The sequence below is a fragment of the Spermophilus citellus genome (assembly GCF_964194105.1).
Source record: "Spermophilus citellus genome assembly, chromosome: 12".
Classification (NCBI taxonomy): domain Eukaryota; kingdom Metazoa; phylum Chordata; class Mammalia; order Rodentia; family Sciuridae; genus Spermophilus; species Spermophilus citellus.
The window spans coordinates 58,591,024-58,604,947 of NC_138198.1; the positions used below are offsets into that span (position 1 = coordinate 58,591,024).

The 13,924-nt window shown below is 36.3% G+C and overlaps 1 protein-coding gene across 1 annotated transcript in view; it reads left to right on the forward strand.

Annotated features, from left to right (window-relative positions):
• The window catches only part of LOC308631641 (electrogenic sodium bicarbonate cotransporter 1-like), a gene marked incomplete at both ends in the record, with an annotated part of 236,068 nt that overhangs the window by 150,564 nt on the left and 71,580 nt on the right, over window positions 1-13,924 (forward strand). Inside the window, 1 exon segment of the mRNA XM_081263022.1 lies at window positions 4,043-4,195. Within this exon segment, the coding sequence (XP_081119148.1) occupies window positions 4,043-4,195 (153 nt within the window).

The window sequence follows — 13,924 nt, forward strand, 5'->3', positions numbered from 1 at the left end:
TCATATATTTGTTGATCAATTGTATTTCTTCTTCTGTTAAATGTCTGTTCAGTTCCTTAGCCCATTTATTGATTGGGTTATTTGTTTTTATGGTGTTAAGTTTTTTGAGTTCTTTATATATTCTAGAGAGTAACGCTTTATTGGAGGTGATGTAGAAAAGATTTCCTCTCAATCTGTAGGTTTTCTCCTCAGGTTATTGTTTCCTTTGATGAGAAGAAGCTTTTTAATTTGAATCCATCCCATTTATTTATTCTTGATTTTACTTCTTGTGCTTTAGGAGGTCTTGTTAAGGAAGTAAGATCCTAGGCCGACATGGTGAAGATTTGGGCCTATTTTTTTCTTGTTAGCCACAGGGTCTCTGTTCTAGTGCCTAAGTCTTTGATCCATTTTGAGTTGATTTTTGTGCAGGGTGAGAGGTAGAGGTTTAATTTCATTTTGCCACATATGGATTTCCCGTTTTGCTGGCACCAGTTGTTGAATAGGCTATATTTTCTCCAGAGAAAGTTTTTGGCACCCTTGTCTAGTATGAGATAACTGTATTTATATGGGTTTGTCTCTGTGTCCTGTATTCTGTACCATTGGTCTACAAGTCTATTTTGGTGCCAATACCATTCCGTTTTTGTTACTATAGTTCTGTAGTTTAAGGTCTGTTATTGGGATGTTTTCTGCTTCACTTTTCTTGCTAAGGATTACTTTAGCTATTCTGGGTCTCTTATTTTTCCAAATAAATTTCATGACTGCCTTTTCTATTTTTATGAAGAATGTCATTGGGATTTTAATAAGAATTGCATTGAGCTCTTTAGTTTTTTAAAATTTGTTTTAATTAGTTATACATGACAGTAGAATGCATTTATGCACTTTGATATACATAGATGGCATGTAATTTCTCATTTTTCTGAGTGAACATGTTGCAGAATCATATTGGCTTTTGGTACTATAGCCGTTTTGACAATATTAATTCTGCCTATCCAAGAGCATGGGATATCTTTCCATCTTCTGAGGTTTTCTTCAGTTTCTTTTTTTAGTGTTCTGTAGTTTTCATTGTAGAGGTCTTTCACCTCTTTTGTTAGATTGATTCCCAGGTATTTTTTTATTTTTTATTTTTTGAGGTTATTGTGAATGCAGTAGTTTTCCTAATTTCTCTTCAGCGGATTCATCACTGATGTATAGGAATGCATTTGATTTATGAGTGTTATTTTATATCCTGCTACTTTGTTGAATTATTTTATTAGTTATAGAAGTTTTCTGGTGGAATTTTTTGGGATCTATAGGATCATGTCATCAGCAAATAGTGATTGTTTGAATTCTTCTTTACCTATTTGTATCCCTTAAATTTCTTTCTTTTGTCTAATTGCTCTGGCTAGAGTTTCAAGGATGATGTTGAATAGAAATGGTGAAAGAGGACATCCTTGTCTTGTTCTAGTTTTTAGTGGGAATGCTTTCAATTTTGCTCCATTTAGAATGATGCTGGCCTTGGGTTTAGCATATATAGCTTTTACAGTGTTGAGGTATGTTTCTACTATCCCTAGTTTTTCTAGTGTTTTGAACATGAAGGGTGCTGTATTTTGTCAAATGCTTTTTCTGCATCTATTGAGATGATCATATGATTCTTGTTTTTAAGTCTATTAATATGATGAATTACGTTTATTGATTTCTGTATGTTGAACCAACCCTGCATCCCTGGGATGAATCCCACTTGATTGTGGTACACTATTTTTTTTAATACATCTTTGTATGCAATTTGCCAGAATTTCATTGAGCATTTTTGCGTCTATGTTCATCAGGGATATTGGTCTGAAGTGTTTTTCCCTTAATGTGTCTTTGTCTAAGAGCTTGAACTCTTGCTCAGCTTTCAGCTCTGCTATCATCTGGAGCTGGCACTTTTTCTCCCAATTGGTAGCGTCTGTGGGATTTTGAACACTGAAGGCTTAATTTCAGTGTAGCTGTAAAATGTTACTGCCCCCACTTTCCTTTGAAAAGTTTCGTAGTTTATGTTTAAAGAGATTCCTATAATGTAGACCATTTTAATGGAAACTTAATGAAGGGCATAAGCCACACAGATGTTTTAACCTGTTCTAACTGGTGATTTCCAGACATTAGTAACAGGGCAGGCTGTGTATGCATATGGATTGGTTTGTGATTTTAAGGGAAAGCAAGAATAGAGGGAGGCTCTGCCAGGAATGGTAGATAAGAAAAACTTTAATCCACAACCCTGGAATTAGAGTAGGAGTTTGATAACACTTGCAGCTGATATGCTGGGCTGTTTTTTTTTTCTTTTAAATTTTTTTTTTTTAAATTTTATGGTTCTTCTGTAAAATGGACTTTCCACATGGAACAAAGCTTAAAGGGAAAGAAGAAGGGTTGTGTTCTGTAGGCACCTAATTATTTTACTGTTCAACAGAGGGATAATTGTAATTACAGGATCAGTTCTGAGATTTTTACTGAGTGGGGTTTGTGTAGTTAAAAATACTCAGAGCTAAAGGCCACTGTCAAACCAAAACATCCACAAGAGAAACTCTTCCTGTCTTGCCCAGGCATCCTACCAAGTGGTCCAGTGTTACATGACATTTATGGCATCTGTGTAAGGCACATGATGGAAAATCCTGGATTTAGCCTCTGCTTGACTTCCAAATAATTGATTGTGCATTGTAAATGTCAGTTTCTTGCTATAGACTGTGAGACCAAATCTATGAGTACTTGCTATAAAGATGGATGTATGAGAAGTACAATTATGCCCAAGAAAAGCCCCTTGAAAATCTGCGACTTCTCTTTACAGGGGTGGGAATCGTGGGAGATGCTATTATCCAACTAGGACCCATTAGTTTTCTTGTCAGACTTTTGCAGAAGAATAACTTGTTCTCTTTTTACTTTTGTATATTGAGATGCTTGCTCAAGAGGGGAATATGGATATGTGTTAGATGCATCTATGTATCCAAAAATGTTGGTATGGGATATATTGTTCTGGCTCAGTGCAGAACACTATTTGCTTGTAGTGAGGTAGCTTCCTGCCAATATTGCACAGATTTTGTGATTTTTTTGGTCTTCAATCTCATTCAGGGTAGAAATAAAATATCCTGTCATGTAGATGTTAAAGTAAGATGCACCTGGATACATTTATGTTATACTATTAACATGTTTTACTTGTGAGAAAGAGGATTTCTTATTTTCTGTTAGAGTAGAGGAAAGGGATGGTGGGGGGAAAGGAAGGAAGGGGGAAATACTGACAAATGATATTGGCCAAATTATACTGTTACATTGCGTGCATGTACAAATATGTAACAATAAATCTCACCATAATGTACAACTATAATGTTCCAATAAAAAAATGGGAAAAAAGCCTGCCTTAGAAGAGATTAAAGGATAATTTCAAAGTTACTCTTTTATTTAATTAATTGGTGTTCAGATGACTTGATATTAAGAAACTATTGTTTCCTTTTCTCTTGTTTAAAAAATATATTTTTTGTAGTTGTAGATGGACAGTGTGCCTTTATTTTATTTTTATGCAATGCCAATGATTGAACCTAGTACCTCACATGTACTGAGCCCCAGACCCAGCTCTCTCTCTCTTTTTCTTGTAAAGAAAACATAACCTCTTAGGGGAATTTGGAAAGATAGATTTAAATTTTTTAAAAAATTAAAAAAATTAAAGTTTAATCTTACTTTTAAATTTACACATTCTTAAGTTTTTCATACCATTAATATTTCTAACACATAATAGTGCATGAAAATTTTCCAGTTTATTTTAGATGAAAATGTAAATTATTAACTCATAGAAGTAGAATGTAATTTATGTGAAATTGCTCAACTTGGATGAAGGATAATGAACAAGATAATTTTGCCTTCCCAAACATACAATTATTACTAGAATATTTATAACTCTCATTAAAACCAGTATCCCTGTACCTTGTATCTTTATCCTTTACATAAAGTAGGAAGTTAGTATATTGATATTAAATTTGAGGGTGACCACCATGAAGCTGGAGTAAAAAATTCATGTTTCATGATTAAGTTTTATTTTTGTTTCATTTTCTTTTTGTATTAGAGATGATTGTTGACCATCAGATTGAGACAGGCCTCTTGAAACCTGACCTTAAGGATAAGGTGACCTATACTTTGCTCCGGAAGCACCGTCATCAAACCAAGAAATCCAACCTCCGGTCTCTGGCTGACATTGGGAAGACAGTCTCCAGTGCAAGTAGGATGTTTACCAGCCCTGATAATGGTAATGAAGGGCCACTGGCTGCTGCTTTCTCTTACCTGTCTCAACTTTCTTCCACTTCTCGTCATCTTTTCCTCCACATTTCTTCCTTTTCCAAGTTCATATGCCACAGTCATCTCATGATACTTTTTATCCAGGGGGGCAGTTTATAGACTTGCTGGAAGGATTTCACTGCTACTGTAGGCTGAAAAAGCCATGGTGCCTGGCTTGCTCCATATATATCTCTTCTGATGGACTGATAAGGTTTGGTAATAACTATGATGATCCAACCACATTTTTCAGATGCATCAGGAAGCTTATATATCCTGAGTACCTCAGGTAGTATTTTTCAACATGATGGTTTACCAGAATTAGGAGAATATAGTAAGATATGATAAATGCCTTGAAATCTCATGGAATGAGGTGTTTTCTTGGTGTGTGACAGCATCCGGCCTATAAATGATCACTTCATAAAGTAAGACTCAATAATTTTTTTACTACTTAAAAAAAAAACAACTTCTCTTTTCATAGGTTATAATCATGGGAAAATAAGTATTCAGGATGGGTTATTAACCCAATTATATAATAGTAGGGAAGGCACTATGTCCTATTCATACTTTATTGCATTTATGAGAGTTTCCTGATAAAAGTGCTATCTTCTGGATTATTCTCTTTGTTTTAAATAAATTTCATGATTGGGTGCAGCCTGAGAAAGGAGAATTTAATTTCCATAAAGCATGGAAAATGAAGGTGTGGTGGGCAGAGTTGCTAAGCACTGGGGTGGTAGAACTAGGTCTGTACTTCCATTCTTCCTATCTTGTTTAGTGTCAAGAGAAATGAGTAGATATGGGAGGTTCTATTTAATTGTGTTCAGTTGCACTTTCAGAACATGAACATGTTGTCATGGAAAAGGTGGATTGAGAGAATCGTGTAGACCGAATTCCAGCTCAGCCACTCTGCTTCCAGAAATGGGGTTTTCTGATTTAGTGTTAATGTAAAAAGTTGGAAGAGAGCTTACTACAAATGAACTTTTCAGTTATATTTCTTAAGGGAAACTGGTTACAAACAAATAAATAGAATAGAAATGCTCTTTGTAAAGAAATTTCACAGTGGTTTGGGAGGCTGAGACAGGAGGATCACGAGTTCAAAGCCAGCCTCAGCAACTTAGCAAAGCCTTCAGCAACACAGCGAGACCTTGTCTCAAAATAAAATACAAAATAGGGCTGGGGATGTGGCTCAGGGGTTAAGTGCCCCAGGGTTCAATCCCTATTTTAAAAAGAAAAATCACAAAAGGTAATCTAACCTGGAACATTCCTACTACAATTTAATGGTTCTACTGTTACCTGGAATATTGCTGCTGACAGGAAATGTTTTGGTTTTTGCGTGTCTCTGCTTTATTTACTGGTTTTTAAAAAAATGGTTTTTGAAGAAAAAGGTTGTTTAATGACTGAAAAGGTTACAGGGTGAATAATTTTAATAGCTGATGTTAAAATGTATTTCATTTTAAACAACCCATATTTTTGAAATTAAGGCAATTCAAATTGAAGTCCCTCTTGTATATCATATATAATAATACTCTTTCTCACATAAAATGAAATTTAAACAATTGGGAGTTTTTTTTTTGTTTTTTTTTTTTTTAATCGTGGGGTTGGTGGTATAAAGAGGTAAGAATGTAAAGAGGTAAAAAAGTGTGTTGTGTTTTCAAATGTCATTGTATTTGTGAAGAGAAGAGGAAGGATGAGTACTGTGAGGATGCTTTCTACCACTGCAGTTCTTGGAACTGTAGGCAGAGTCAAAATTACAAACAGATGAGTTTTGGAGGCCAGTATCTCGTGGTAGCTTGAAATCGGTCCTGATATTAGTACTGACCTTCCACAGTATTTGGATGTGGAACACAGCTAGTGAGTTGATAGGGCTCCTCATTTTATCAGTAGATCTCTGTACTTCAGAGGAAAGTTGAAATTGCCTTTGTCATTCACCTTTTCACTTGTGAAATGTTATATGTGCTGGGCAGAAAGTAATAGGGAGGGCAGGCAGTTCCTTTCTGGCTCTTCAACGGATCACCTTACACCCTGAAGCATGGGATACCATTAGGTCTTTTAAAACCTATTATTATTGGCCCTTGTGTTATCCAACTCTTTTTAAAACATCACAGGCAAGATTTGGCTTTGAGAGATTCTATAGCAATGAATTTCATGTGCCTCCAAGGTACATTATTATAAATTATCAGATGGCGAATTTTTGGCTTTCTAAAGGTGCTTGTTCTAAACGTGCAAGTTTACACAGTTGCCTTTATATCTTGGAGTTTAATCACTTAATATCTTTAACAACTACAAAATGTTCTTAGAATAAACTTTTAAAATAAAGAATTATATAACTGTTGCTGCTATTTAAGCCTGAATCTTATGCCTATTGTAGTTGGAGCTATATTCTAATATCCTCATGTAAAGTCTAGATAAACTGAAGTCACCTTGGTCTTCTAGTACAAGTTGGAAAATAGACCCAGTGATATAGTCAGTTTTATGTGAGCAACAGTGTGATAAATAGCTGAAATTTATGGAGACACTTCAGAGTTGGGAGTTTTTTCATTTCCCAGAGGTGTGCTAGAGCCAGCTCTTATCTACTCAGAAGAGCCCATTGTTATCAAAAATTTTGCACACTGGTTAAATACAGCTTCTATTAAAAATTAAATTATGTAAGCAAGTAATTAAATAACATATTAAAAACTCATGTAATAAACACTCAAATTTACCACTTCCGACTTATTTCACTATATCTTATTGTAATCTGTACTCTTGAGGTAATTTCCATCTATTATTGTGTCTGTACGGTAGAAATACTATAAAATGGTCTGCTACTGTGCATCACTTCCCAGCGCTCCATGGTCTGGGAGTACAGAAGTCTTTTGAGAAGTGGTGTATTAGTCATCCCATCAGACCTAGATTGTGAATTTCCTTTTTTTCAATCCAATTTAATAACTTCATTTTTTATTAGTGAAAAGTTGTTTCTTCTTTCTAATAAAAAAGGTAGTTTAGTACTTAGTTTCCATGTCTATAAAACACACGATGAAATGACAAATGAAATGACATTATGTAAATGTTTAGAATATTAATAATACACAGTAATACACAATATATTTAAGCATGAGTAGGAAAGATTTCATGAGTCAGAATGGATTCTGGAATGATACCTGCTTTGTAGCTTACTACTGGGAGGAAACTCATGGATATAGTCCTGATTTATTTCTTATGCCTTTTAGTAAGTGATACCAACACCCATTTGTTAGCAAAGGGGAAAGGAAGCTGTCTTGCAGAATGGTCTGTCTCCTTCATTGGTTTTACTCCTGGCTCAATGGCTGTTGTGGACCCTAAACCACACTGGGAATTCATGGGCCCCATCAAATAGATCAGGGGTTGGAGAAGGTGCCAGCTCCAAGCAGGGTGGTGGCTCCTAGGGCTCATGGTGCTTCTCTCTGGCTTTTCCTGGATAGGGTCTCTTTTGTATATATAGGGGCCCATGGCCTGCTCCTGATTGGATCCCTCTGAGTTTTATCTTCAAATTACCACCTCCCCCTTTTTTTCTGTCAATGTGAGAAATGTGATCTCCTTGGTCTTACCAGTTTTTGCCTCCACTTACTCCTGAACCTGGTCTCTTCTTTCAAGGTTATCTACCAGGCAGGGGCTGCTTCCTAATTCTTTCCCACGTGTTTGCTTTGACATAGGCATAGAAAACTTCAGGTATTTAAAAAAAGGTTCTCTATTGCTGTTGTCTACAGAAACAGTGGTTAACAATGCAGAACAAACAATAGAAAGAGGGCTGGGGATGTGGCTCAAGTGGTAGTGCGCTCACCTGGCATGCATGTGGCCCGGGTTCGATCCTCAGCACCACATACAAACAAAGATGTTGTGTCTGCTGAAAACTAAAAAATAAACATTAAAAAAATTTCCTTCTCTCTCTCTCTCTCTCTCTCTCTCTCTCTCTCTCTCTCTCTCTCTCTCTCTCACACACACACACACACACACACACACACACAATTTCTTTAAAAAAAAAACAATAGAAAGAAACCAGTGCTTTTTTGTTGTTGTTGTTAGTAGTAATTCTAGGCTTCATAGAAATGGAAGTAGGATTAGTAAGGCTCTTGTTGCTTTGGATGTGATTGAGGTTAGATCTATTGGAACTATTTGGTTTGAATACTGGATCAACTGCCTTGACATTGGCATATGTTGGGTCTGGCTGGGATCACTGCCAGGTTTGGCAGCTTTCTCAGTCCCTTTAGCAATTCTTAGCTTTTGGTCTGGGTTTTAGATTCCAGTTAGCCCTGTTGTCTCTGGCTGGGTTGTTCTACTTTGCTTATTCCACCACCCCTGCCCTGGACTCTTAAATTCAGACATGTACCTGAATCAATGGGTAGGCAGGCATTTCCCTAACTTCCTTCAAAGGTTCTGCTCCTCTGAAGCAGGCCATCATGCTTCTGAGATGAGACAGGTGACATTTTGCATCTTGAGGCCCATAGCATCTTAAGATGAGAGTTGTCTTCCCAGGTGACTTTCTGTGTATTAGTCAGCTCCTTCTGAAAACCAGCAGCAGATATCTGTTTTGTTCTGGATTCTAATTTCCCATGCATTTGCATAGCACATGTAAATATTCTGGCCAGACCCCAGGAATGATCAACCTCTTCCCAACTTTAGAATAAATTAACCAATCCATGGAAAGTGTCTAGAAACATGTCCAAAAGAGATTATTCCTTAACAGCAGTAGCTGTTATGTTTATTATTATAAACAAATTTCTCATTTACTCATCAGGCACTCTTCCTACTTTACTTTCTTTCCTCCAGGCAGTGACTGATCTTCTTGATCAAAACTGTTCAAATCTTTTAAACAATAACTCATTTTTCTCAAGGGCATTCCTTCTTAGTGTTTGCTAGTCTGTTCTGTTCTTGAAGGCAACAGAGAGTCTGGCTTAAGAGACACAACACTAGTGAGTGCTGGTTTTAACACCAAAGGCCGACTTCACTATCTTTTTCTAGAAGTCATGATGCTATCTTTTTCCAAAGGTTTTATTCAAATCTTGCTAATATTTGGTAGCAGCATGATTTTGAGTAGTATACATAATCTCCCCAAGCCTTAGTTTTTGTATCTGTAAAATAGGGTAGGTAGTAATATCTTATTCATTGTATATAACCAGAATTAAATGAGATATCTTTGTGAAAAGTATTCATTAAGAAGTACATGAGATTCCTTTATCAGAACCAACTTATTCAGAAATATTTTAAGGGAAAAATTTCATGACCTTCAGATTTAAATTTGAGGACAGAGTTTCAATTCAACACCATTGTTTTGTTTTCTGTATTTCTCAGTTTTTGTCCCATATCACTCCAATATGAAAACATTCCTGCAGTTTTTTAATAGTGTTATTTTTGTTATCAACTTTACATTTACTAAAAAATGTTTAATGTGTTGACACTTAGAACTTTATAGCATTTTTAATTTAGGGTAGAAAGACTAATAAGTATGTGTGAGCAATGACAGTTCTTAGCCATCAATAACTGATGTATGTACAGCAGGATGTCACCATGAGATGAACATGTTTTTTAATTTTACTAATTGTTAGTCTGTTTTATACAGCCAGAATGCGGGTAGAGGAAAGGAACTGGAATGATTCTCTTTGTCTTATCCTACCAAATACAAGCACTCTTCTTTATTCTCCCTTTCCAGGAAAAAATTGTGTATTTAAGGGACACTGAATGATTTGCTGCTGCCAACCCAGAGTAAATCTTGCAAAACTTGAAAGCCTTCATTGATCCACCCTTGCAAAGTCTTCAACTGCCCAGCCTCATCTTGTGTTGAGAGTAGATGGGAGAGGAGGTGCAGATCTGGGACCATGTCCTGATCTCTATGAACAAGAGAGAGAGAAGAGGAGAGGGAGGAGAGGGAAGAATGAGGAGTGATGAGGATGTGAGCCGGGTGGACTCCTGATTATGTCTTCCTAAAAGAAGAAAGGGGAGAGGATGTTAGTCTTCCAAGAGTAATTAAGCATGCCTGTACTGCTTGAACCCTGTTTCAGTACAAGGGACAAAAAGAAGATCTTTACTGGTGTGTGAACCTGATTTCTTAAAAATCACATTTTGAGGTTAAAGTTGCATTTAGTTTTTAGTGGATATTGACAATGATACTTGTATTTATTTATGGAATACAAAGTGATGCTGTGACATATGCATCCAAGGTAGAATAATTGAATCAAGCTGATTAAGGTATTATTCATCACCTCAAATACTTATCATGTATTTCTCCTGTTTACTTGAAACATTGTACCCTTTGACCAACATCTCCCCATTTTTTCAAATCCCCAGCTTCTGGTAAGCACTGTTCTACCTTCTGCTTCTATGAGCTATTATTTCAGACTCCACATGTAATAAGTGAGACAAGTGATATTTTTCTTTCTGTGTTTGGCTTAACAGTTTCTCCAAAAAGCCAAAAATTTCCTCTTTTTTAAAAAAAATAGGACTGACAGTACTCTGTTTTGTTGATGTTTATCACAATTTCTTTATCCACTCATCAGTTGATAAACACTTAGGTTAATTCTATAACTTGGGTATTGTGAATAGTGCTACAGTAAACATGGAAGTACAGATATCTTTTTGGCATTCTGATTTCAGATCTTAAAGTTGAATTTGAATTAGGCCAAAATTGCTGTCTGTAGTGTTTTCCAACATGGTTCAGACTGTTGAGCACAGGAAACATCATTCTGTTAATGATAACCTCCCATTTTTATTTAAGCACCTTGTATACACTGGACATATGCCAGGCATTGTTGTCTACCATATTTCTAATGTATGTAAGTAATCTCCATTTGAAGATGAAAAACCTGAAACTCAGAAATGTAAAATAACTTGCACAAGCATAATCAATGGAGGATCCAGTGTGCCTAATAGCAATATGATAATTACACTACAAGGGGAATAAGCTTCCTCAACCATAATTTATTTCCCACACATTAATGAGTCCAGTTCTCTCATTTTGTGCAATCATGAGATGTTGAAGAGCTCTGGTAGCTATTCTTTTTGTGTGTGTGTGTCGATGGACACAATACCTTTATTTTGTTTATTTTTATGTCTTGCTGAGGATGGAAGCTAGTGCCGTACAAGTACTAGACAAGTGCTCTAACACTGAGCTACAACCTCAGCCCCCTGGTGGCTATTCTTTATTTGCAGGAATACACATCAAACATGGCAGACTGTTGATTATCTTATTGGCTTTCTAAATGAAGATTTCTATGCAATGTATCTCAAGGGTTTATTGGTGAAATACTACTATAATATTAGGTAAAATTTAATGGTGAAATAACAGTGGGAGTGCATAGTAAGTGCTTGGTAACTATTTAAACATACAACATTGCATCCCCCCCCCCAAATTATACAATTTTAACATAGATAAACTTCTTCTCCTCTTAATACTATTGTTGAAAAAGCATTTTTCTGGAGAAGTTTCCTTGATCTGTTTGCATGAGTCAAAAAGAGACACGTTCACTTGAGTAGATTTAGGATGGATGTCTTTGAACAAGTTGATTTCCAAGGGGAACATGAATCATTAAGCAAAATTTTTGATTCATAACACAATCCAGATATTGGAAACCATCACTCAAAAATGTTTAGAGGCATAGCTTTCGTCATCAAGTATGACATAAACAAGATTCTACCTTGTTCGTGGCAAACATGATTTAAAATTTGTAAGATGCTAGCAAAGCTGTTTGTTTTGTAGCTCAAGCATCAAGGACAAAAATGAAAGAATTTTTTAAAGATGCACACAATATATCATTACTGTGGTCTAATTATGAAAAGTTCAGTTCCAACTTTGGGAACAAGTTTTTAAAATTTGATGTTTGGAGTAAATTTATGAAGAAAAAAAAAGTAACAAGAGAGGGTTACAGTTTGTGTCTCTTCCTGCACAGAACACCGAGGGCCCAACAAATCAAAATGTTAGAATTTGCCAGTAAAAGTAATGGATGCTGTGAGCCTCCCAGTTTTCGTGAGGGTGAGCAGCCAGATGGCTCCAATCAGGCTTTGCTAAATCACAGGTGCCAAGTCTCTATGGGCATTGCATTTTCATGCCTGTCTTTGCAGCCAGGTTCTTTGCTGGTATGTGCCAGGCTCCATTCCACCGTCCCCTTAATGAGGAGGCTCAGCATTAGTGGAGGCTGTGTATGCAAAAGGGAGTTTCCAGATTTTGTTCCCAACAGATACTACACTGACATGCTGAGAGGAGCAGAGAGAGAGAAGCTGTTGGAGAAAGCTAGTTACCAGCATCTTAGTATTTGAGCAGCAGCTGACTTCTCGTACTCACTTTAGTGTTGAGTCATGACATCAGTGATAAAGTCTTGGTAGCTACATACTCGTGAGAAGCTAAAGGAATGTGAGTTTACATTGTATTACCAGTCTCTTTCAGTTCTCACGGATTTGGCATTACATTCAAGCCCTTGTTTGGGCCCAGGCAATTGAGTGCCAGTTGTATACATTCTTCTCACGTCATTTAGCCAAGCCTGCAGGAATATTGGCTCTTAAAACAGGGCACTAAGTCATTAAAAGAAACAGGAGGTGAGACTTGGTCAGTTTGATAATATACATTTCTAAATGCCTCCCTCTTGACAAAAGCAATTTTGGAGTACTCTCAACTGGTTCATTTCCCTTTTTCATTTTTCTTAGTGCAATAAAAACTTGCAAAGAAGTTCAATTATGGGAAACAATTAAAAATTCAGATTGCAAAGAGAAGACATCAGATTTGCCTCAAACAGGTGCTGGCACAGATGGCCTGCTCACAAGTCCTGGCTTTATTTACAGCTTTTAAACACAGACAGATAAATTGACAAAAATGTTTCTGGATTTTATAATGTGCTGAATGCCCAAATTTGGCTATAAACTTACGTTAATTTTTAAATGGTTCAATTTAAAACCTGACCTCCCAAGTCACCAATAGCCTATTAAAAAAAAACTGTCTGCCCTGTCTTTTGCACACTTGTATGAATAGAATGATCTAATATTTGCTCTTGGTTGGATATGTTTTGCTTATTGCCTTGATCATGTTAATGGCTATATCATTAAGAAAAAAAATACTTCTCAAGTCAAATTGTACATAGTCTGATGGTTAGGTATTTACTCCATCACTGCCATTCCTTAAAAGGATCATTATGCTGTCCATTTCTTTTTTTTTTTAATTTTAATATTTATTTTTTAGTTATCGGCGGACACAACATCTTTGTTTTTTATGTGGTGTTGGGGATCGAACCCGGGCCGCACGCATGCCAGGCAAGCGCACTACCGCTTGAGCCACATCCCCAGCCCCTATGCTGTCCATTTCTTACTAGCCTGAGAGCATGGTGCTTGATGAAAATAGCAAGACAAATGACATGAAGCCCAAAGCCTAAAGGAAACTGTCCTCAGGAGGAAGTCGAAGGTGTTATCCAGTTGATGAAATGTACCAGGAGGAACAATACTGTATTTTTAGCTGCATCATTATTTTATCCTTACTTATTTTGTGGTCTTAAGATTTTGCATAGGTGCACCAAGTATAAAAATGGTAGTAAAATAAGTATTAAAAGGCACAAGAAAATGAAGATTTAATATGCATTTCTAAGCGGGCCTCTATTAAGATATTATTTATCCTGGTGTCATATTGCTGGAGAACTGAATAACAGAAAATTGGGAGCCACTTCTGAATTCATCAAGGAAAATA